We start from the raw sequence: 25,980 nt of genomic DNA, 5'->3' as shown, positions 1-25,980 counted from the left end.
AAAGTAGTTGAGCATTTAATGAATGTTTTTAATTCATGTTATACGTCTCATTAATTTTAAAAAATGACATCATCTATCCTTGTACATACCTTTTACTCCAAAAGAACCAAGTGATCACCTATAACTACAATCACTAACCTTACATCACCGTCGCCATTCCCACCACCATTGTCGCCACAACCATTGTTATCACCACCACCACCATCACCGTCACTACTACCACTACCAAAACCACAACTATCACCACTAGCACCGTAATCACAACTACCATTACAACAACCATCATTGTCTTTATTGCTACCACTGCCACCACAACCACCAATGTTGCTGCCACCGCCTTTACCACCATTGTAACCTTTGCAACCCAACCACCACAAGCCACCATTGGCACCACCACCATACCCCTTACAATTGTTGTTGTTATCATTACCACTATCGCCAGTCCCACCGCCATCGCCATCACCACCTATTGTCTTAGCCACCACCTATGACTGCAACCACCAACATAACACCCATGCTGCCATTACCACCACCATCATTGCCACCGCTAACAAGTATAATCGCCATTGTTGTTGCCACCACTGCTACCTCTACACCCCAACCACCACCACACCCTCACCATTGTTGCTATTATTACCGCCACTACCCTCGACACCGTTGTCGTTACCACCTCCGCATTACTATTCCTAATTTTTGTCATTCCATACAATTATATAACCATTACATTAAATTTATCAAATGTTTTGCTTTCCAACTCACATCACACTTTTAAAAATACAGTTTATCTAACGCTCAATTGCTCTATTTTACAACTAATTATTTCTAATTCCATACAATTATATAACCATTACATTAAATTTATCAAATGTTTTGCTTTCCAACTCACATCACACTTTTAAAAATACAGTTTATCTAACGCTCAATTGCTCTATTTTACAACTAATTACTTTAGTCTAAAGAAAGCATTGGAATTGGCACTGTTCTTTACTGTTCATTGTACCTGATTTAAGTTTATTTACAAGATTGCCACCGCCTCTTCAGTTTCAGATTGAAAATTTCGATTTATTTACGAAATTACCACCCTTCAGCGTGCACTTGTCGAGCATCGTAGAAAGCAAACCCGACTTTTGTTCTAGAGATCTCTTCGACGACAAACCCATGTTGCTCCAGAGCTCTTCAACGACAAAGTCGATTCGGCGCCTCACCGTCACACACCTCGCCTTCCCCTCGTCGTCGCACACCTCGCCTTACCTCGCCGCCGCACACCTCGCCTTACCTCGCCGCCGCACTCCTTACCAGAACTCGAATCAATGGTAACGTGCCAATTGTATATATTTTTTGTCGATTTTTATCATTATTCTGGAAATTAGGGTTTGATCTAAATTTGGTGTGGCTGTGCTTCAGCCAAAACTCACGGATTAGGCTGAGATTGAGATATATGGGAGGATTTGTCGACGGATTTCGGGGAGAGAGGCGTGGGATGGCAGGGAGGGGAAGGGAGAGGGAGGAGTGAGGCTGCCAAAAAGGGGTTAGGGTTGATTTTCTCTCCTCAAATCAATTGTTGGTGTCGGTGATTGAACGATCATTGGTTAGAGGGGAACTTTCATTAACTTTGTTTCGGAACCGGAATGGGGTCGATGGGACCATGCTCTGTTGCACGTTCAGATGAGTGATTTCAGGGATTTGGGGTAGGGAGAGTGATTTCAGGGATTGGTAATCCCATCCCGTGTTTTCCCCTCATCTCTGTCACACTCAACCTCTCTCTAATCCTTTCTCTTTCACTCTCTTTCAGACTCTTCCTTTCTCCCAACTCTCCATCTCTCAACTTTAGTGCTAACCCTAATTTGTTCTTTCATTCCTCAATTTTCTCCATTCGAGCAATGAAAAATCGAACTGGGTTTTCAGATTATTGATGCTTCACGGACAGAGAATGGTATCTTCCTTTGAGGATTTTGTATTTGGAGAATGTTGTTTCCTTTTTTTGGTGTGTTTTTGGCTGTGTTGCATAAGTTAGTCTCTTTTGTTCTAAGTTGTAAATGATTATGCTTGATTTGTATGCATTCTATGTTGGTACTGAGGTTTACAATTTTTTTATTTTTTGGTTTTTATTTTTTCTCCCCAGTTGTTATTTTCCTTTTATTGTATATTGTATCTTCTGTTTGGGAATGCCTCTGTTTTTTTACTTGCTGAGAATGCCTCTGTCAGGGGTGGCTCAACAGGACCGCGAAATCTGGAGAAGGGCGAGGGGGTTAGCAGAGGGGGGATTGGGTATGTAGCATCAGGGCTAGGTTACCAAGATGGTGTTTGGGTGGGTTTGGCAGTGGGTCATATGGGGGAGGGTGGTGATGCACTCTGAACTCACGAAGGTGCACAAACATTACGAGTGCATCACCATAAAAAAAATTCATATTTATTTGTTATACCCTTCACAGCAAATAATTTACATGTGAAATCTAGGTAAAAACATGATATCTTTATAGACATTGAAATAAAGACAGCCACAGTCATACACTCCATAAGTATTCCTCATCACAGAGTTTTTTGAAACTTAGAAGACACCGGTAATGATTCACATAGCAGATTAAGCTTATAGATGATATAATAGTCAGATAACAAAGTTCTCAACTGAGGGTTCAGAGAGACTTATTTCTATGTCCAATTATGAAGCATCTTTTGATTTTTATTGATATAAAGACCTTTTCTTTCTCCAATTATGCCTCTGTCAACACTTTTTGGTTTAAATGCACTCATTTAGTACTCACATTTATCTGATAGACCAGATGAAAAAAGAGGGAAACATGGATTATATATGCACGAAGGGCACCACAACAAATGTGTGAATCTTCCTGCACCACCGGTCTCCGCAACGTTTTCCAAAACCCGCTTGACCGAAGGTAAGCGAATTTGGTGTTCTGGATTATATTGGAATTGAAATAGGTTTGGTTTCATTAACTTTTTGGGTTATTAAGTTTGTATGCTCTGATTGTTTTGGAATTTGAGTTTGGATTGAAATTTAATTTTGATATACAAAAGCACTCACCTTAAACACAGAGGAATCAGATGCTTGAGTTAAACAATTAGCTGATCACAAATTGGTATTTTTTTGGTATTCTTTCTTCTGATTTTTTGGGTTTTCATCTGGGTTATTTTCTGAACATGTTGCATTTATTTTACGCTTGGTTTCGTATACCCTCCATCAGTCAAATAAATAACTTCATAGAACCAGAAGCCACTGAAATGGCCAGTGGCATATATGTTTATTTCTATGTTTTCAAATCTAGGTTTTAGATATTTTTCTTTGTTTTGGCTAAATATGAAATTTTGGTTCCCAATTTCTTAAAACTTTAGAATTTTTTTTGCTATTTAGTTTGACAATATGGGTCCAAGATTGGATTCTTCCAATTTCTGGGCAGTGAAGACAGGGTGGTGACAAGAATTCCAACTTCTTTGTGGTGGAAATCATAGTTTCATTTTAGATTTTCTTTTGGGTTTATGAAATGAGTTGGAGTGATGTCTCATGATTATGTGAATGTTTTCAAATTGGTGAGAGAGCTTTTGGGAAAAAGGGTCAGAAAGGATTTGGAGGTGGAATTTGCAGAGCTAAGACGACTAAATTTATTAATATTCACATAATCATGAGACACGATTAGATTATTCGGTTCACAACTAAATTAAAAATCAAATTAGAAAACAAATTCAGGACAAGAAAAATTGTGATGATCCCCAAGAACATAGGAAGTAAAAAATTTTGATGATTAGATTTTGAAATTTCTTTTTTCCCAAATCCATATTGACATGGGTTTTTGGTTGTTTTAAGGAAGTGGAAGAAGACAATGGTATCTGCTTAACTCAAAGATTTTCTTTCAATGGTTAATCAGTAATAACAAGCGTATACGATATAAATTTCAGATTGAGTAAAGTTTGATGCTTTATGTGTTTAAATAGGCGTGTGAATTTTTTTCAAGTCATATCTTAAGCGATTAGTTTTTGTACACGGTATGAGTTAGTAAACATAATGACAGGAAGAAGACTATGGATGTTGCTCTTCTATTTAACACACTATATTTTGTATTTATATTTTGCATGTGATCATGTCCTGGAAAGATATCCGTTTAACACATCCTTTAACAGGACAAGGATGTTGCTCTTCTATTTTCATTCAGTCAACAGGGGGTTTCTGATTTTATATTTTGTTGTTTATATGCTGGAATTACAGGACAAGGAGTTGGACCCTGGATCTAACGACTTTCTGGGTTAGTAACTTTTATAATATGCTGAGTTTTTATTCTAATGATTGTTTATTTTTTATCGTACTCTCTCTCTCAATCTAATTTAACCCATATGTGCACACACAATCACAATAAGTTTGGGTTCTGGTTTAGATATTTATATTTTTGGATATTGGAAATTGTATTTTCTTTAGATTAATCCCAGAACGTGTACCATGTGGGTTTTTTTTTAAATTTATTTACTAATTTTAACTTTGGCTTTTAAGTTTGAGTTCTGGTTTTTAATATTTATATTTCTGTACAATTTGATGCTATGAAAGGGTTTGATAATTTCTGATGATTTCAATGACAACTGTTTCTTTTCCAAAAGATGATTGGGAAGCAGTTGCTAAGTGACGATTCTCCGTATCCTTTTAGAAGCCTTCTTCACCTGCTATGTTTTGGTTTGTTATGAAATGAATTCCCTTTTACGTAAAAAAAAAAAAAAAAAAAGGTACAATGTTATCAAATTTGATTTTTATAATCATTCGAATGCTGGGAATGTTGGGGTTTCTTACGGTTAAATCTTTGCATGTATTTTTTTTCTTTCTAATTTTCTGATTTTCAGTTTTATCTTTTTTTCTTTCTCAATTATACCAAGATATTGCTTAATGCATAGACACATAAATGATTCAAAAAATGGGTGTACCAAGAGAAAAAAAAATGTTGGATTCTCTGCAAAGCGCCGAACCAAAGAGAGGAATATATTGTGTAAATATTATTGGTTATTCAAATACGAACTTCTTTTTTTGATCGCTAGAATTTCAGTATAAATAAGATATTAGTTAGATGTTATAGATGATCAAACTAAAACAAGTCAATTTGCCATACAGAAGCTCTACAAATCAATCTTCCTTTATTTTCTAACCCAGCGTCCTTTCATTTCATCTTCGTTCTGGAGCCCTCCCTGTTTTCCACATCTCCTCTCACACTACCTAAAGCCGAAACCAAACCCAGCTATGCAGGAATCAAATCACAAGTCTCCGACACCCACAAAGGTAAAACGCTGAAAAAAAAATCCCCCTCTGTCCTGTCATTCTCATTTTCAGAAGTTATGCAGACGGTTCCATGTCTAATGTCTTTGTGGGTTTTCAGTGGTGCATATCTCGATTGACAAGGATGAACAGAAGCGGATATAACAACAGTGAGACCAATATGAGATCCAACAGAAAAAAAAAAATAGCGGCGGAGAAGCCGAGGGCTACGGATTCAAAAGGAAAAGGTATGAGCCCTGGCTCTGTACTAATATTGACTTGGATTAGATGAATTTTTGAGTTCTTTGCATCCGTGAATGAAGTTTGTGATCTCTGTGTGATCTCATTCACTGATCCCTGGATCTTGAATTTGTCTAATATGCTCATGGATGTGCTCTGTTTGTTGTCATGTACAAATTGGTGAATGTTGAACAAAATGCTTGCATGTTGGATCTGTGATTTGGGCTTGAACAAAAGTACCTCTGTGCTGCCTGGATCCTCCACTCCCAAACTTAGAATGAAAGGTTAGTAATAGCCTTTTCTTCACTTACTTTCAAAATTATTTTGTAAGTAATTTTTGTATCTGTGAGTCGTTTGATTCATTGTTGTAATTTTATATATTTCATGATTGCAAGACTCTTGATATCATTAATTGTTGGTTTTGGTACTTAACATTTTAGGTTTAAGAAATATTAATGCCTGAAGTCCTGTTATCAGTTTTTTCCATTAAAAATTTTCAATTCGTTCAGATCTTTTCAAATATGTATAATTTCTTTGTGCAATGTCTCTTTTAGTTTCTTGGTCAAGCATTTTAAATCATTACGAACTATTTAGTAAAAGTAGTTTTATAGAAATGCTTGAGCTTCTTGGAATAACTTTTGTTTGCAAACGTTTTCCAACTTATTTGTTATCAATATTGTTCCTATTTTTGAAAACCTTTTTTCAAGTCTGCTTGAATCAGGACTTATCGAATCAAGGCAGCTGCAAGGAAATTTGAGCTTTGGCATGTATAGATACGATTTTGCAACGAAGCTAGGTACCTTCTAGACTTATTGGATGTGAAGATTTGTATGATCGAATTTGTGATTAATATACTTGAATTTTATTAAATTTTTCATGATTTGATAGAGTTTTTCGTTTAAATTTGTGGGTTTTAGTTTAAATTGTGGGTTTTGGAGATTGAATATGTAAAGGCTGCTTGAGAAACTAACAATATACAAAATTTGAATGATGCTATTTGTTTCTATCTTTTTTTCTGAATTTGTCTGCTATTGGCTATTCTGATTTTCTCTGGCTAATGGACTCTCTGAAAATGTGTTTTGGCTTTTTTAATTCAAAAACTAAAACTCATTTCGTTTGTCGACGATGATTTGTTATGAGGTATTGCTATAAAATGGAGAAATTAACACTGATTCTATTACTATATGTACATCAGTTTGTAATATCTAATCTTAAAATATATATATATTTTTTGGTAGTCAGAAAGAAGGCACTCAAATTACTTCTGCTCCAACCCATTTCAACAATTTATCAAGCTTTAGTTGAAGCTCCTGGGAAGCATATCCATTATATTGCCAACCTTGAAAAGCCTTGGTAAATAATGTCAGTTGTTGCTTCTCCAACTCTTTTCCCTAATTTAAGTTTTTTAAGCTTCATTTCCTTTTTCCTATATGTAGTTTTGATTGTGTTGGGAGTTAGCAGCTTTGGTTTCGACATTGTTTTGTTTGTGATAGATCTCAAAATTTTTGCAAATGTTTTGCAAGTTGAGGTGCTAAAGAATTTGCATTAACTTATTTTTTCATTTGCCCGTGTTCTAATCCAAAAGGTTTAAAGTTGGTTGAATATTACAAACTGGTATAGGTTTGGTTATAATAAAAGAAGTAATATAAATTATTACTATGACACAGTAACATTGAGAGAGGTCTTTTATTAATCTCTCTATCTATAACAGTACCAAATATATCATAGATGAGACAAATATTTATAACCATGTTTATTAGGGTGTTGGTATCCGCCAGGAGGGGTAGTTTACCTTGGGGGTTGCAACGAATGTGGAGATTCGTTAGACCAATGATCAATTGATAGAAATTATCATTAAGCCAAGCAAAAATGAATATTAAATCTTAACATTGGGAGAATACTAGGAGTCTTTTTTTATTTTTTTATTTGCCAATTCTAGGAGTCTCAAAACCAAGTAGTGTTATATTTTAATAAATTTTTATTGATCGACTGGAAGTAAAAATCATATTTTTTTGGCAAATACACACACGAACTTACACTCCTAAATACTCATAGCACAAACAAATGATGGACTCAGATAAACACCCACAAATACATATACTACACACATATACTAGAATGGTTTCTTCTCAGAATGCTTATCAAGACCTTTAGTAATAACCCTTCTGAAATGGTGGATGTGTTGTCGATATTATTCATCAATTGAGTATGCATGAGAACTTCAAGTAATCGTTGCCATAAAAAGTAGAAGTGATAACTCACACCAGGAATCAGTTATCTCATCAGCAGCTTTATTTTTATCTAAGATCGAATTTGATACCTGTAGGTGTATATAGGTTAAATCGATTGTTAAGAAGGCAATTTAATCACTTTTCAACGTCCGATATCTCCATCCCCCTGTTCTAAATTTTTACTTACTTGAAATGAATAGATTCTAGGCGTTTCATTTAGCAAAATGATTTGTGGATAGTGCTAACTCATTTTTCTTACATTCATAGTAATATGGGCACTTTTCTTGGCAATATAGTGCGTAGCGTAAAATTAGAATGTGATTCAGTTGTATTGAATTTGTTCGATTAACCACTGGTCCATTTATAGTTCATTTAATCTTTTGTATTAGTAAGCTACTGTGTTGTGTCCTTTACATTTCTTGGTATACTATTGATATGGAAAACATCATCTATCTATTCTATTTATCGCATGATATAAGAATCAAAGTAGACTTGGCATCACTTCCGTGGTCTTTTTTGTGTTAGCAGATGCCATCAAATAGGCAAAATCATATCGGCTACAAAGTGCAATGAATGTTATAGGTTACTAAGTTTCGCCATATGCCTTCATTGTGGCATTGCCCTATCTGTCGACAAGTACGCATTATAAGTTCACTTTGTAGAATGATATTAAGTTGACTTATGGAATAATATAAGTTTGTGTCATACATGAAAACTATGAATCCATTTCATCTTAAACTACTATGTTTTTGTTCAATTGACTGCAACTTATGCCGCAGTTTGCTTCACAAACCTCAACGGTTAGCTTCCATACAATATGATGCAAGTTTGAGGATATCTCTACATCTTAATTTCTGCTCTCTGGTTGCTTCAAGTTTGTAATTTTAAGTGCTACACTGCCACTTGATTTGATTATAAAAATGTAAAACAAAATCCATCAATGATTTACAAATTTGTATTCGATTTTTGATGTTTTTCCAGTGTAAGGCATATGTTGCACAAGCATGTAAAATGGTACAAATTATTTGGTTTTGGACAGGAAGCTTTGAGTATTACAAGAAAAATCAAGAAAATGTGTCACTCCTCTATTCCTCTGTTCTTTCAGGATTATGTTTAATTTATTCAGGTTAAGTGTGTCTTATTATGTAGTTAAGGCTGGTGCATTCCTGGTCCCAAAGCGCGGGCATATTTTCTAGTTATTTCTAAAGCACTGTTTTTTTTTTTTTTATAAAATAAAATTAAAAAAAAGCATATTAATCCCAGACAGTCCCTCCTATCAGTCTTGACGGCTTCTCTTGCACGCCAAAGAGGAAATATCTTTCACCCGCCGAGTACGATACGTTAGGCGGGAGTGCTCTGCAAGTTTCAACTTGGAAACTTCAAAATGATTATTGTAGGTGAATGTAAGAAATTTCTTCATGATCCTTTCTCAAGAGTCAAGTTCAAAAGTCGACGAAAAGACCACCTCTAATGGAAAGTCTTTGTAATAACTTTCTCCCTCGACCTCTATATATTCATGTTACACTTTCATTAGTTTTCACCACCTTCACAAGTTTTCAGAATACCCAAATCGTACCTCAAAGTCGTATTTCATATCCTTCTCCATATTTCTCAATATACACAAACACTTTGTCCTTACAAGATGTCTGAGACAAAGGCTCTTTTGCCTGCAATAGCCACTTTTGCAGCTTCAGCAATGCTTCTTAAAAGCATTGCCAACGACTTCATCCCCAACGAATTTCGAAACTTCTTCTTCTCCGGCCTCCACAGCATTTCCCGCTGTTTCTCTTCCCACATCACCATTGTCATAGAGGAGTTCCAAGGGATGTCCTTGAATGAAGTTTTTGACGCTGTTGAAGCCTATTTGGGGACGATAGAGACCGCTTCTCTTCAAAGAATCAAAGTGAGCAAGGTTACACAGGAGAAGAAGCTAGCAGTCGCAGTGGATCGAGGGGAAGAGATAGTTGATGTTTTTGAAGACCGTGTTCAAGTAATGTGGAAATATGTTTGTACAAAGGTTGAATCTTCGCGTGCTTGTAATCCCGGCGATCTTAATGCATCCCTAAGATCAGAAACAAGATCCTACGAGCTAACATTCCACAAGAAACACAAAGAGACGGTGTTGAATTCTTACCTGCCATACATATTAGAGAGATCAAAGGCGATCAAAGGAGAACGAAGGGTAGTAAAACTCTGCACGAACTCCCAGTATGACTGTTACGGGACACAAGAGGTCACTCTAAATCACCCCATGACCTTCGATATCCTTGCAATGGATACGGAGCTTAAGAAAGCTTTGTTGGATGATTTGAACAACTTCAAAAACGGCAAGGAATTTTACAGGAGGATAGGAAAAGCTTGGAAACGTGGATACTTGTTGTATGGCCCTCCTGGCACAGGCAAGTCCAGCTTGATTGCAGCCATTGCTAACCACCTTAACTATGACATCTACGAGTTGGAGCTAACCGATGCTGGTTCCAATTCTGATGTAAAGAGAAGGTTGCTAGCCATGCCTGACAAATCTATTCTTGTAATCGAAGACATTGATTGCACAATCAAGCTGCAAAATCGGGAATCTGAGGATGAATCGTGGAATACCAACAGAAATCAGGTCAGTTTTATAGTCACTTATAGTTTTGATAAATCATACAAGTCAAATGCTTTGTTTCGTTACAAGTTGTAGATCAGGTTGATTTTTTCCCGAAAGGGTTGTCCGGACTCAATAGGATGACAACAAAAAACTGTGTCGTTAACATATAAGTCCGGCAAGAAAACATTCCCGCTTGTAGAAATATCCGTGATCTTATTACTTACTATTTCATCAACAGGTGACACTCTCCGGACTCCTCAACCTCATTGATGGTCTTTGGTCATGTTGTACTGATGAACGCATTATAATTTTCACAACAAATCATAAAGACAAACTAGATCCTGCTCTAGTGAGACCTGGCCGAATGGACATGCACATTCACATGTCGTATTGCACCATTTCTGCATTCAAGCAGCTGGCATTCAATTACCATGGAGTTCGCAATGACCAACTCTTCGAGCAGATCGAAGGACTTATATTGGAGGTTGAAGTCACCCCTGCAGAAGTTGCAGGAGAACTAATGAGGAGCAGAGATGCTCAAATTTCGCTCCAACGCCTCATCGATTTCTTGCTGGAGAAGAAAACTCAACAAGATCACAAGGCTAAAACTAATGAGACCGGTATGAAAGAAGAGCACAACATGGAAGCGGAGCAGACTAGTTGAATTTAATGTAACCGTTGTTTGAAGGGCAAGAGACCCTTAGTTTAGTTTTAAAAAAATTCCATGTACCCATCGAAGTCTTACAATTTCACTAATAAATACTATATATATTCATTCTATGATATGGCCCAATCAACATATGACACATGTTTCTAATATTTTTAAAGTTCAAGAAAAATTAAACATATGTATTATTTTTTTAAACAATAAAACCATGTTAATATCATTAGATTAAATTGAAAAGTGAGTATACGGAGTACTCACTAATGAATACCTAAGTATTATTTATGTTATACACAGCAGAAGATCATTGGTCATTTATTTGACACGTGTCAATTACTTATACACTTTTGTTAAATTCTATTGTTATGAAAAAAATTATCCAAAAAACTTATTATGAAAAAGATATCCCCAAAATAAATGAGTATCAGACAAACATGGAAATTTGGCAAAGTTTTGTGGGTTCGGAATGTTATGCGAGCGGCTAGAATTTGCGTTAGCGTGAAAGACACGTGTTAAATGAATAAATAGGAGACATGAAAGGTACATACACCATTTTAGGGACACCAGAACGGTGGCCAACATTCTATATATCCCATTCCCGGTAGGAAAAAGAAACCCTTCCCAGTTCGAAAAGGAAAATATGAAATTACCAGTTACGAAAACTTATAAATACAAACTTGTTATCAATTCAGTACCTCCATATTTTCCACTGTTAATTTCTTCTCTCTCTGTTTCTCTCTGTCTCGATCTCTCCACTAATTTTCTAAGATGCTGATTGCTAAGAAGCCCGGTAGGGTTGAAGACCCCCGCTTCGTCTTCCCGGAGAAGCAAACTATCTGCGTGGCGGACGGTGTCGGTTGGGCCAAGACAGACGTCGACGCCGGTGACTATGCAGGGGAACAGATGATGCTGACGGAAGCTACTTTGAGTTTATTCATGTTGAAGTACGTAAACCACAATGGTATCATCAACCACAACAATAGCTATGGTCAAGAAACAAAGAGAAACCTGCACGAGATGGTTTGTGGGTCGGTGTATCTTGCCAAAGATAACAAGTTAGGCGAAGACGCTCACTTCATCTGCCCGGAGAAGCTGACTATCGGCGTGGCAGATGGCGTTGGCGGTTGGGCTAACAAAGGCATCGACGCTGGTGAGTACGCGAGGGAACTCATGAACAATGCCTTTATCGCAGTCCATAATCCGAATAACATCAACGAACAGAAAAGAAAAAGAAAGGCCGCGGATATGATCGGAGCCGTTGATCCAAGAAAAGTGTTGCAGGAGGCTTATGCAAAGACCAAGGAGAAAGGCTCGTCGACCGCTTGCATCCTCAGCCTTAACAAAGAGAGCGGAGTCTTGCATGCTGTGAACGTTGGGGACAGTGGGTTCTTGCTATTTAGGAACAACAAGGTTGTGTACCAATCTCCAACTCAGCAACGCAGGTTCAACTGTCCCTATCAGTTGGGGAACAGCATCAGCAGCGACCGCCCTGACTGCGCTTGGGAGGAGTGGATTCAGACAGTCCCCGGAGACATGCTAGTGCTTGGGACTGATGGCTTGCTGGACAACATGTTTCCAAGTGAGATTGAGAAGGTTCTTGTACAAGGTGGTGGTGGTGGTGATCTTGATCTTGATTGTGGCACGTTGGCTTCGAGCATCGCCAATCTGGCTCTCTATAACTCGTTCGATAAGTACAACCCTAGCCCTTTTTCCGAAAATGCTAGAAAGGCTGGATTCGAGCACAAAGGAGGCAAGATCGACGATATTACTGTTATTGTTGCTCAAGTTGTGGCTTTGTAGTAGACTAGCTAGCATTAGCTAATAGTATTCATATGTAATTAAACCTAGTTCCACGTATGAAAGAAAATTTGGTTCTTCTATTAATCAAGATATATGATTTTCTTTGTTTTCTTTATACAAGCCAAGATGTGTTATGTTCTTGTGTGTTTGGAATTGGTGGTTTTACTTCTATTTTATTGAAATTAATTTTTTTTTATTCGAAGTATTTAGCATTAGTAATAATAACCATTTTAGTATGGGAATAATTTGGTCAATTTTATAGTTATATACAAGTCAAGTGCTTTGTTTTGGTACAAACTACAAAGCAAAGCATTTGTTTTACACTAATTTACGGGAAGAGAAAATTTAAATCCAAAATGCAGTAGATTGTAGAAGAAAATCCTAACCACCAGAACAATTCATCACACTTCATGAAAACTTAGAGAACGTAGTTTAGGAATGCTTCTTTTCTTCTGTCCAGGAAACAAACTAAGAGAGAAAATTAGGAAACCACTTTTCATTAAACCTAACTAAATGCCTGAACCGAAGGCTTTTTTGCCTGCAATAGCCACTTTTGCTGCTTCAGCATGCTTCTTCAAAGTATTCCCAACAACTTCATCCCCGACGAACTTGGGAACTATTTCTTTTCAGGCCTCCATAACATTTTGCAATGTTTCTCTTCTCAACTCACCGTTGTCATAGATGAATTTCAAGGACTATTTGGGTGCTCAACGACCCTGTCTGTTAGAAGAATCAAAGTGAGCAAGAATACCAAGAGAAGAAACTAGCAGTGACAGTGGATAGAGGTTAAGAGATAGCTGATGTATATGAAAATCTTCAAGTGAAATGGAAGTTGATTTGTGTACAGGTTAAATCGCCATTAGTTAGACATTGGAGTTACCTTAATGCATCGTTACCACAAGAAGCAATATCCTATGAGCTAACTTTTCATAAGAAACATAAAGGGAAGGTGTTGAAGTTGTACCTGCCCAACATTTCAGAGAGATGAAGGGGCATTAAGAAAGAACAAAAGGCAGTGAAGTTCCACAGAGTTGAAAAACCGGAGATGGAACCCGGATGCTATCAAAGCTTGACCACCCAATTACCTTCGAGCTTCCTAGCAATGGATGCAGGGCTTAACAAAGCTTTGTTGGATGATTTAAATAACTTTATAAATGGAAAGGAGTTTTAGAGAAGGGTCGGCAAAGCTTGGAAGCGCGGATACTTGTAATGTGTCCCTCCCGGCACAGGCAAGTCAAGCTTGATTGCAGCCATGGGTAATCACCTTAACTATGAGATCTACGAGTTGGAGCCAACAAATATTAATTCCAATTCTGACTTGTGTAAGTTGTTTTCCATACCTAACTAATCTATAATCATCTTCAATTTCCTTCTCGAAAAAAAAAAGAATTCAACATAAAGGAGGAGGAAAGTTAATGTAATGTTTGAAGGGCAACATGTAGAAACTCATAACTCTGTAGAAGAAAAGTCAGAAGGTAGAGAGGGAGAGAGAATTGTAGAGAGATAAGCTGTTGAATAGAATGATCTCATTACTTACAATAGAATGTGTACATCATATATAAATAGATACAATTAGTTATGTCACCAACTAATTTAACAAACTCTAACCATCATAGCTTAACAGCTAAGTAATGCTGTAATCAGGTAGGTCATTAGTTGGTGGTCCTATTGTATCCTTAACACACCCCCTCAAGCTAAAGTTAGGAGATCTAACTGAAAGCTTAGAAGTCAACTTTGTAAACCGATTAGATGGCAAAGATTTAGTGAAAATGTCTGCAAGTTGAAGAAGAGAAGCAACATGATGCACACTGACTTTGCCACAAAGAACCTTTTCTCCAATATAATGATAGTCGATTTCAACATGTTTAGTCTTGACATGGAAAACAAGATTGAAGGCCAATGCAATTGCACTTTTATTATCACAGAAGATTGCAGGAGTTTTGAGAATGAGAAAGGAAATATCCTGTAAGATTTTACAAATCCGACTAAGTTATACAACTGTATTGGCTAGAGACCTGTACTCGGCCTCAATTGAAGATCTTGCAACTGTGCATTGTTTCTTTGCACTCCAGGATATGAGGTTTGGACCAAGAAAGACATAGTAGCCACTAGTTGATCTTCTGTCAACTGGACAACTTGCCCAATCTGCATCAGACCATGCAGTGAGGCATTGAGGACCTTTAGTAAACCATAGGCCTGAATCAATAGTGCCCTTCAAATATTGGAGGATCTTTTTGATTGCTTGCAAGTGAATGGTCCGAGGAGAATGCATGTACTGACATACTTGACTCACAGCAAATGCCAAATCAGGTCATGTCCAGGTGAGATACTGTGAAGTCTTAACAGTTAATCTATAAAATGTAGGATCTGAGAGAAGAGTACCCGAGTGATCCAATTTTGCAGAACCAACATGAGTGGAGCAAGACTTCACACCAAGCATATTAGTTTTCTTTAACAAATCAACAACATATTTTGACTGGTTTAGAAACAACCTTTTAGCAAACTTGTGAACTTCAATACCCAAAAAGTAGTGAATGTCACCCAAGTCCTTCACAGGGAAATAGTTTGTAACTGAGCAATAATAGATTGACATAATGAGCTAGAGCTGCCAGTGATGATGATATCATCAACATATACTAAGATGAAGATGATGGTAGAATCCTTTTTGATAAACAAACTGGGGTCAGAGTAGGAAGAGGAAAATCCCAATGACAGAATGACCTTGTAAAATGCTTCAGACCAGGCTCTAGGTGCCTGTTTTAAACTATAGAGTGACCGGTTGAGCTTGTATACATGATGGGGTTTGGTTTGATCAATAAAGCTAAGGGCTGGTTCATGTAAACATCCTCATTTAAAGTACCATGCAAGAAATCATTACTTACATCAAGCTGATGCACAAACCAATCATAGGAAACAACAATGGATAACAGAATTCAAATAGTTGTAAACTTAGCAACAGTATTGAAAGTCTCAAAGAAATCAAGCCCATCTTGTTGATGAAACCATTTTGCCACTAGACAAGCCTTATATCGTTCTATTAAGCCATTTGGTTTATGTTTGACCTTAAACACCCATTTGCAACCTACCATATTTAAACCAGGATAAGAAGGAACCAAATCCCAAGTTCCAGTGGATTGCAAAGCTTGAAACACCTTCTTCATAGCTACCAGTCAGTGTGGATTCTTTGAAGCTTGCAGAAAAGTTGTAGGTTTTGGAGGAAGACAAGCAAGTGAATTAACAGGAGGTGGAAGAGAATGTTTGGTCAGTGAATACCTTTGGCTTGTGAATACCAGCTTTAGCTCTTGTAATCATTGGGTGAGAATTAGTGGGCATAAGTGCAGGTGCCAAAGAGATAAGAGGTTGTGGAGTGCTTGAAGTAGTAAATGTGGATGAGGGAGAACTAGTAGATGTTGTAGAGACCTAATTATGTGATGAACAAACTTAACTGACTGATTGGGAATTAGTTGTTGCAGAAGGAACTGGAAGAGTCAGAGTAATGAGAGAAGAACTTGTAGATGGTGCAACTGGAGAGGAGTTAGAGACTAAGAACATACCATTCTTAAAAGGAAACAGATGTTCATCAAAAGTTACATGCCTTGATACATAAACTTTGTTAATCACAGGGTCAAAACATCTGTAACCACTATGATTGAGACTATACCCAAGAAAAACACACAGCTTGCTCTTGGCATCAAGTTTATGAGATGAATAGGGTTGCAACCAGGGATAACAAGCATAGCCAAAAGCTTTAGGAGTATGATACCTTGGAGTTGCTTTGAAAAGTCTTTCCCAAGGATTAACATAAAAGGGTTTAGGATGCAACTTATTGATAAGATAGATAACAGTTTGAAAAGCCTCTACCTAAAATTTTATTGCCAAGCCACTCTAAGAAAGAAGAGTCCTACCCATTTCAACCACATGCCTATGTTTCCTCTTTGCACACCCATTTTGTTCAGGTGTATGAGGACAACTTAATTGATGGGTAATGCCTTGTTCATTAAGAAAACTCTGAAAGTTCTTGCTTAAGAACTCACCCCTTGAATCTGACCTTAGGCATTGTATCTTACAGTAAAAAATTGTTTGAACTTTGAGAACAAAAGTCTTGAAAACTGAGTAAACATCAGATTTATAAACCATAGGATATAACCAGCTGTATTTAGTATAGTCATCTACCAAGATGAGGTAATATTTGTAACCTGTACATGAAGTAATGGGAGAAGGGCCCCAAACATCAGTGTGTAGTAAATGAAAGAGCCTAGTGGAAGTACAAGGCAAAGTAGAAAATAGTAACCTATAGGCCTTCCCCAATTTACAATCAGTACAAATAAACCCTATATTGACAGAACCAATAATAGGTAGCTGGTTTTTATTGATAGCAGTATGTAATACTACATTCGATGGATGACCCAGTCTTTTATGCTAGATATGAACATCAGCTTTAGTGATCAACAATGCCTAACGAGAGAGTGCGATTCCAGAGGTACCATTGGATGCATCCCAGTAGAAAGGATATAAACCACCTTCACATGGGCCTTGGAAGAACATCCTCCTAGTTCTTAGGTCCTTTATATAGAATCCAAATGGATCAAAGGTCAGAGAAGCCCAATTATCATAGACAAACTTGTAAACTGATAACAGGTTATATGATGCTTTTGGAACTAACAACACATCATTGAGTTTAAAGGTAGCATTTGTAGTACAAATTAAAGCAGATCCAGTATGAGAAATACACACATACCTTTACCATTACCAACAAAGAGGTGATCACTACCAGTGTAAGGAATGGAAGAATTGAGAGATGTGGGATCAGGTGTCACATGGTGAGAGACGCCACTATCAGTTAACCAATAGCTTGGTGGAGGGGAAGTAGCAGCAGTCATGCCAATAAGAGGTCCAATGTGTGATCTTTGAGATTCAAACTAAGAGAGTTTCTTACAATTGAGAGCTTCATGTCCATATTTGAGACATAATTGACATTGAAGAGATCTGCCATAATTGTAAGTATTGGATTTCTGACCAAAGAATATGGATCTTGAACTAGGACTAGGACCAAGGAAACCTCCTGAAGAGTTGTTGTTATTACAATTACCTCCAAAATTCTGATTTTGAGATTATCGATTTCAATTTTAAAAGCATCGATGAGAATTACCTCTATAGTTAGTGGTTCCAGAAGGTCCTTGTTGAGCTGTATAGGCATAAAACAGAAGAATATGCTCTGGTATTGCATTTTTGAAGAGAATCTCCTTACTCAGTAGTAAATTATGTAGTTTATCAGGATTAACAGACTCCAGTCTTGTTTCAATAGAATCTACAAATGATTCATACTTATCATAGAGACCAGAAATGATGTAAGCAACAAGATCAGAGTCAGAGATTGGTTCCCCAGCCGTATCAAGTTTATTAGAAATCTCCTTGAGAGAATTAAGATAATCAGTCAAGGAAAAGTCGCATATCTGAAGAGTTTGAATCTTCGAGTGTAAGCTGTGAATATGAGTGCGAGAAGCACCAGAGAAATGACGCTCTAGAGATTGCTAGAGAGATCGGGAATCATCCATGCCAACCGTCAATGGAAGGAGATCTTCAAAAGGAGTCGAATTAATCCAATTCATCAGAATTTGATCTCGTTCACACCAAGTCTCATACAATGGATTAGGAACTCGAGATCCAGAAGAACAAGTCACAAATGGAGAAGGACACATCTCAATGCCATTAACAAGCCCTAAAAGCTTGAATCGTTTCAGAACAGGACTGAAGAGATTGCGCCAGGTGATGTAATTGTGAAGATTGAGCTTTGTCGCCACCATAATAGTGATGTTCTGAACTGTAATCGAAGAGAGGTATTGAACTGGTGGATTTGTAACCTCATTATGAGAGCCAGAATGAGCAGCCAGAAAAGATGAGTTCGCAGAGTTTGTAGCATTCGCCAGATTTGAGAAAAGATTGAAGAAATTGAGAGAATTAGGGCAGATAAGATCTATTTGGGAGATGAGAAAAGGTGAGAAAGTGTAGGAAAAAGGAAGTAGTGGATTGAAGTCGGTAGACTACGGCGAAGATACCATGTAGAAACTCATAACTACGTAGAAGAAAAGTCAGAAAGTAGAGAGGGAGAGAGAATTGTAGAAAGAGAATTGTAGAGAGAGAAGTTGTTGAATAGAATGATCTCATTACTTACAACAGAATGTGTACATCATATATAAATAGATACAATTAGTTATGTCACCAACTAATCTAACAAACTCTAACCATCACAGCTTAACAGCTAAGTAAAGCTTTAATCAGGTACATCATTAGTTGGTGGTCATAGTGTATCCTTAACAAAGCAAAAGAGATGTATAGAGATCTCATATAGTTTATTATGTTTGAGCGTAAACTTTGCAGTTTGCACCCGTTGAATATTCAAAGACATACCCGACTTCCCTTTCTGTGATTTTCTAATTTCTATTATATTAGATTATATCTTTATTCTAACTTTCCAAAACAAATAGATGTTAATATTTGATATATGTAATTACTTTTAGTTCCAAAATTAACTCCTTGCACCACCAAATTCGTTGTATTTGTCTTAATAGGATCCAGAAAGAGCAAAAGAATTATAAGGGAGAAAAGGCTCTTACTCTACCAATTAAGAAGCGAGAGGCATTATTCTTTTGACATCAGCACCTAGAAAATGAAGTTTCATATCTAAATTCTCATAACCACTGTCAATATGAGCAACGCCGCTGATCTCTGTAGTGCCTTCTGTAGCCAATCCGGCTAATACTAGTGACTTCTGTGGAGCAAAAAATAATTGAGAAAAAAATGGAGGTGACACATGGATTCTAGGGTAAAAAAAAAAAAAAAACCCTTGAGGCACCCTGATAATTGCTTAAAAGTGCATGTCTAATGCGCTTGATTATACCCATTACATGTTTTTCTCTAGTAATTTATCAAATTTGTGCTTTATCATGTATAACTGGTCAAATAGGTTTTATATCTAATTTGTTTTAATTTTTGACTGATGTTATATTAATGTTCATGTGCAAGACTATGAGAATGTTGCAAGGCAATTAAAGGGTGAGGCACAAGACAATAAATTGTTGATTAACTCTATGTCGGTTACCGAAAAGAAATGAAGAAAGGAGAAGGCAAAGAAGAAGAAAAAAAAGGGCGAACCATTACCATTTCAATATGGCATTAAGGCTTATCAATGACCATTATTCAAAGGGTTATGGGGATTGGCATTAACATATTAATAATGGGTTGATGAATGACCATTATTCAAGAAGAATATGAAGGGAGGTTGGCTGTGGCAGCAGCTTATATAATCTCCATTTGATTGTTTTCCAAAGGGGGCCGGCTTTTTCATAATTTTAGACTTTTCTTTTTCTATTTAGTTTATGGAGAACTAATCTCCCTAGCTAAGGCTAGGGGGGGGGGAAAACCTATATTACGATTATGTAGTTTTATTATTTCAATTCTATTTCGGAGTTTTAATGTCAATTTTACATTGTGGATTTTCAACGGAATTTTTTATTTATTCTATTTTCGGATTGATGAATGTTGGTTATGATTCATAGGTTTAATCATGTTTTTCCTATAGTCTTGTTTCACAAACTGTACTATTTATACACAAATGTGATGTTTGAATTGTAGAGTATGGCATGGGGGGTGAGTTGTCAACGAATGGTGATGTATATAGCTTTGGCATTCTTTTGTTGGAGATGTTTACAAGGAAGAGACCCACTGACAACATATTTGGTGATACCTTGAAGCGAGTTACTAAGATTGTAGACGCACCACTTCTTCAAGGAGGCACACACAAGAATCCCAATCAATGCAGTGCGAGAATTCATAAAGTTGAGGTGTGCTTGAGTTCGATATTTAGAATTGAAATTGCTTGTTCTACTGAATCAGAACAGATCGACTAAAGAATATCAATGATGCTGCATCTGAACTTCTTTCCATTAGGAATACTTTTCTTGGATAGAAACTCTTCTTTATGTGCTTTTGTGATAAAGAAATTTCGTGTACTGCCTGTGAAGTCTAGCTTTTTTGTTACCACAGTAGATGTGGAAGTTTGCAATGTAAATAATCACCAATGAGGTTCATTGTGTGAAGAGTGTATTACTACTTCTTGTATTTGGTATTTTTGTGTAACATTCACATCGATTAAAGTCTAGTTCGTGCCACGAAATTGTTGAATATTCATATTGACAGATTCCAAAATTTTGAAAGATTCATAACCTCAAGACCCTCAACATTCAATAAAATCATCTTGGAAGTTGTAAAGATGGTGAGTTGAGTTTCCTATTAGACTTGACCACCATTGGTGTAAGGTGTAATAAAAAATCAAACTGCCATTTCAATTGTTGACAACACTAGATTCTGCAAGGGAATTCCTTATCTCAAGCTGCCCAATTGCAAGTCTAAAGAGCTCCAAGAAAAGAATATTAGCTTATAGCTTGAAATTAATAATCCCCTTAGTATTCGGACTTGCTCTACTTGCAAGTGTCATATGCTAATTTCTAAAAAGCCACTGATCGGTTTTCTTTAGCTAATTTGACTGGTATTGGTAGTTTCGAGTTTGTATACAAAGGGGTTCTTTATACTGACAATAGAGTTTCATAGCCAAATATGAGATAATATCATTTGTTCAAAAAAATAAAATAAAAGAAGGCTGCAGGAAGCAGCGGAAAGGACGGAAAAAGACAGTGCAGCAACGTTGCGGAAGGAAGAAAGGAAGGAGGAAATCTTGGCATTCTCTTATTTCGGTTTTATCTTCTCAAACTCATGTCTTTCTTTTGGTTTTATTTGAGAATTATGTGTAACTAAATTTTTAGTAGTTAGGGGTTGTTTTGAAGCCCTGAATATGATTGCAAGTTTGTTATGACATTTTGTTTGAATTGTTTTTATGAATGGATGAAAATTGGTTCACTACTTGTCTCATTGATGAATTCTTTATGTATTCTCTATGGATGCATACGTAGTAAGCATATTTAGGATTCTAACGCTATGAATATGTGTGTGTCTGCCCTTGTCGAATGAGGACCTACATATGTTCTAGAGTAGAACTTGTTAATTGCGATTAACTTGTGAACCAATTTCTAGGATAAGTAAGACAACGCTAGTACTTACGATGCCTTGTGATGACTCAAACTCTTTTCATTCTTAATGATTTCTATTTGTTAAATCCTTGAACACGCCATTCTAGATTGCATGCTAGGGACTAAGTCAAGTTGAAAACGCCATTCTCTTAACATACTACATAAGAAAGAGTAATAGGTTGAGTTCTAACATTAAGCCAACTTGAGCATCTTCATTCGGAAATAAAAGGAATTTGAATGAAACATAACATGTTTGCACGATTATTTGGTGGATAGCAATTCCCCTAACTCGTTTTCTTAACTTGTGAACTACAATCTATTTTTATTATTTAAAATTTGTTTTTGTCCTGTTTTTGTTCGATTTAATTTAAATAGCAAATCAGCTCCAAAAATCCCAAAAATTTGTGTAAGTGTAGCTCTGTGTGTCTAGTGTCATATAAAATTTCGTAGACTTTAGATAAGTGTAAGTCGGTCTAATAATTATTTTTTGGTGGCTGGTCAGTAGAGACAGCAGCCCAGTTTTTGTGACATTTTAAGTAGTTAGATAAAACAATATTCTGCGGGAAAGACCCTTATTTTCATATGCTACAATTGACAAATCTTAGTGTTGATAAGGAAAATCAATAGGACATTTGTGTGCTACTTTGTGGTGTGCTTTTAATCCTATCAAATACCACTAGACCGTAATACTAAGTGGCATGAAAGAGTTTCTATTAAACCAGCAAAAATGAAAATTCTTAGCCGTTCATTAATGGATTTGAATTTAGATTTATTACAATTGATAGATATTTATTTTTTGAGCAATCAGTAGGATACTAACAAAATTGTTTTTAGAACAAAGATACGTCACAATAATGTGACTTATAACTGTGTCATTGGCCTTTTAACTTATTGCCCGATCTTAAACGCACTCCAATTAATATCACCCACTAATTGTTAGTATTTAATGAATCTCATCATAAATTGTTACCCAAAATATTAACTATCAAAGCAAATAAACTTGATTGAGTTATAAAATTTATCGTGACCCAGTTGGCATGGTTAGGAGAAAAATCAATTTTGTTAATAATTTTCATGTCTTCCAAGTGAACATGGGGCTATAAGTGAAGTTCCAAAGGATACGGTGGTGTAATTTGGTCCCTGAATTGTCTCCTCCAATTTGCATGCATGCTATAGGTGACTGACTCCCAAATAATTCTCGTTACCAAGCAAATTAAATACCATTAATTAAGAGCTTAAAAACTCTTTAATTATTACCTCTCTATTTTGCTTTTGCAATTAGGAAATTTTCCCCTTTTGCATACAATATTATAGGAATATTCTTGTTCTCTACACTCATATAATGCTCATTACTTTATTTATCACCGTTATATGAGTTTAATACCTTAGATAGACACAAATCTCAAAATTTAAACTCATCCAACGGTAATAAATAAGGTGGTAAACATTACCACCACTTGAGGGTGGTGACTAAAATTCACCCTAATAATATAAGAGGTAGTTAAGTTAGTTGGTGTGGTAGTTAGTCTTTAGCAAGCTTATTATAGAAAAGAAGAATCTCGGTACTTTGGCCGTTTTGCAGAAGAAAAAGAAAGAAATGGGCATTTGATGTTTGGACAGACATAGTGATGGTGCTAGTTGCACCTGCTTCATGGTGTTTTTAAAAAGAAAATAAAAGAACGAGAAAAGGCTAATTTGCACCCTTTGGATATTATGATGCAAATTTGCTTGGTTGAGAAACTTGTGGCTTTTCTAATGGAGATTGCGTAAAGGTGCAAACAATTTGTTAATGGTTGTGCAAAATAGGTTTCATATTAGAAAAAATGCCCGTGCTCCGCCACAGGTTTTGAAATCGTAACCCACAATTTAACATACCTATTTCTAAATTATTCAGAAATCAATCAGAGAAAACTTCAAGTAGAAGAAAAATGAGATCTCAATAAGAGAACTTCAATTTCATGCAAGTTTTTTTTGTTCTAATTTCAAGGCGTAACAATGCAAGATTGGAATTTGCATTTGGTTCAAAGAAGTTAGATAAACTGACAAGCAAAATGAACTAAAAATTCAAACCCATAAATCTGAAATTAGCAATGTTATTTGTTACTCCACAAAAACAATCCAAATCTTAGTGGTTACATACATTAGTCAAGCGCTCAACCACTTAGGCACATCGACTACAACTTGGGAATGTTATGCAAATCTTAGCTAGCTTGAATCATTAAATTTGAGTTGGAAAAAGCTCTGTTACCTGCTCTGCTAGTTGAGGAGTGTCACCAAATTCGGCACTATCATCAGCATCAACACATTTCACACTCCCCCCCTCCAAAACATTTCACAAAATCGAAAACCAGATGAGATTATGTAGCAGTACAGATTGACGGAAAACTAGATTAAGAAAAGCAATTAATATTAAATATAGAGGATGAATGATGTTGTCCAATAAATAAGACAGCTGTATATATTTTTCGACCATGAGAAAACATCAAATTAATAGAGGCATTAATCCTAAGTTTGCCATTCATTATTGTCGGTCTAAACTTGATGACATATTGTAAAGTTCTCTTAAATACAGATTAATGAAATATTAATTTATTTCCATGAGTTATTTGATTTTGCAAATTCAAAATAATTGAAGAGTACTGAAAATTGCTAAACCCCATCACAACATCCCATCAGTGAAAAATCAAAGACAAAAGTAAATTACTATCTTTCTAAGCATCCAAAGATAGCATACTCAAAATACCAAATTCAACTCCAATATAATAAAAAATTAAAAAACAAATTAGCCAAATTGGAATAGTTAGATCAAATAAAGATTTAAGTCAACCAATTATACAAAATAATTCATGCAAAGTAGGCTCCTAAGAAAATATACCACTATGGAGGTAGAGGAGGCCCAGGCTCAAACAGTGGAGGACGGCAACATTTAAATATACCGGCTCATGCTCAAATCCCACTAAATTTATCATACACCCTTCCAACTACAATTCAAAGGAAGAAGTTCCAAGTCCATGCATAATGTTTGCTCAACATACCATAATCGGAGCGAGGATGCTTTCCGACGGCCAAATTCATCGACACCGGAGGCGGTTGTCGACCGTCACTGTACCTCCATTTCGCCTCCGCCATGTTTGAGGCTTTCGATTGTCACTACTTGGTTTGTGTGCTTCATGTCGAGAGATATGGGGATCAAAGAGAGGAAAAGCAGAGGAAGATGAAAGATTGTGGGTTTTCCAGTAGACAAGGATAGAAACAGGAAGAGTGAGAGATGAGAGGAGAGCACACGAGTCTAACCCATTTCAATCCGTTCTAAACCATACGGACAAAATTACCCTCCCAACCTAGCCCCATTTGGCTGGCATTGTTGTAAATAGAGTGAAATTGAGTGGCAAAGATTTGACTGTAGCTAAGCTATCAATTGCTCCTCAACTTTAGAATATACTAGATATTAAAGCTGATATAATCATATGAAAATAACTTTGAGGATCTTAGCAACATGTCTTTTGTTTCATGACTTCCCAACAAAAGATGTGGCATCAACAATATTTGAGATGTTAATTTTGAATCATGTCTCTATTTAAGATTGAGAGAGAGAGAGAGAAAGGATGATTTAAACTGGAACTATCTCAGGCAATTTTCTTATCTAACAAATGGTTAAGATAGAATAATCAATCTTCGATGTAGAAAAGATCATGAGCTTATAAAAACCACCAAATCAAAGTTATGTTTTTTTATGTGCTTGTTTGCAACACGGCATATTTATTGCAAGGGCAACACTAAAAAAGCATGCTGGAATTAGTGAGATGAGACTGGTGGTTAGTGGCATATTTTTATTAGCATTACCTCCAAGATAAGTCGACCTCTCTAATCATATGGGTTTGCAACGCATGGATTTCTCGTAGATATCCTTTGCATCATCATAGTCATTATAAAAAAGGTAAACATGATCACATGTTTCAGGACGCCATGCAAAACAACCGTATACACACCCCAATTGCAAACTCTGCAATGAAAACGATAAAAATAAAATAAAAACTTTAGTTAAACTAAAACCATGGTCCGAAATGCCGATAATATCGGCGATATATCGCCGATATTATCGGTTTTGAGGAGTACCGATTTTTTTTTCT

The 25,980-nt window shown here is 36.3% G+C and overlaps 4 protein-coding genes across 45 annotated transcripts; 3 read left to right on the top strand and 1 right to left on the bottom strand.

Moving 5' to 3' along the window:
- Nucleotides 1-92: 92 nt before the first annotated feature.
- Nucleotides 93-567, bottom strand: LOC114819805 (putative glycine-rich cell wall structural protein 1). Its single transcript, XM_029089450.1, has 2 exons — nt 553-567; nt 93-485 (listed from the first exon to the last, which is right to left on the bottom strand). Exons 1-2 carry the CDS (start codon nt 565-567, stop codon nt 93-95), a joined length of 408 nt encoding a protein of 135 aa, XP_028945283.1.
- Nucleotides 568-1,088: 521 nt separating this feature from the next.
- On the top strand, nt 1,089-8,801 carry LOC108173477 (uncharacterized). Of its 42 annotated transcripts, none has more exons than XR_011573501.1 (11): nt 1,089-1,313; nt 2,776-2,894; nt 4,217-4,253; nt 4,600-4,634; nt 5,141-5,266; nt 5,364-5,490; nt 5,720-5,766; nt 6,204-6,278; nt 6,721-6,844; nt 8,242-8,349; nt 8,493-8,801. XR_011573501.1 is itself a non-coding variant. In XM_070808765.1 (10 exons), exons 2-5 carry the CDS (start codon nt 2,833-2,835, stop codon nt 5,405-5,407), a joined length of 240 nt encoding a protein of 79 aa, XP_070664866.1. In that variant the 5' UTR covers nt 1,089-1,313; nt 2,776-2,832; the 3' UTR covers nt 5,408-5,490; nt 5,720-5,766; nt 6,204-6,278; nt 6,721-6,844; nt 8,242-8,349; nt 8,493-8,801. The 42 variants fall into 42 exon arrangements, 37 of the variants coding, with proteins under 37 accessions (XP_070664866.1, XP_070664860.1, XP_070664864.1 ...); XR_011573498.1 differs by having other exon boundaries at nt 6,190-6,278; XR_011573500.1 differs by having other exon boundaries at nt 4,550-4,634; nt 6,190-6,278.
- Nucleotides 8,802-8,926: 125 nt separating this feature from the next.
- LOC103423043 (AAA-ATPase At3g50940-like) lies at nt 8,927-11,086 on the top strand. The gene is made up of 2 exons (XM_008361113.4): nt 8,927-10,324; nt 10,542-11,086. The coding sequence occupies exons 1-2, from the start codon at nt 9,356-9,358 to the stop codon at nt 10,965-10,967; spliced, it is 1,395 nt and encodes a 464-aa protein (XP_008359335.2). The 5' UTR covers nt 8,927-9,355; the 3' UTR covers nt 10,968-11,086.
- A 649-nt stretch (nt 11,087-11,735) lies between these two features.
- On the top strand, nt 11,736-12,767 carry LOC103423065 (probable protein phosphatase 2C 55). Its single transcript, XM_008361133.2, has one exon. It carries the CDS (start codon nt 11,736-11,738, stop codon nt 12,765-12,767), a length of 1,032 nt encoding a protein of 343 aa, XP_008359355.2.
- Nucleotides 12,768-25,980: the final 13,213 nt, after the last annotated feature.

This window comes from Malus domestica, chromosome 11, assembly GCF_042453785.1.
Source record: "Malus domestica chromosome 11, GDT2T_hap1".
Lineage (NCBI taxonomy): Eukaryota > Viridiplantae > Streptophyta > Magnoliopsida > Rosales > Rosaceae > Malus > Malus domestica.
Note: the sequence above shows the minus strand (reverse complement) of the source record. Positions and strands in the feature narration are given on the sequence as shown.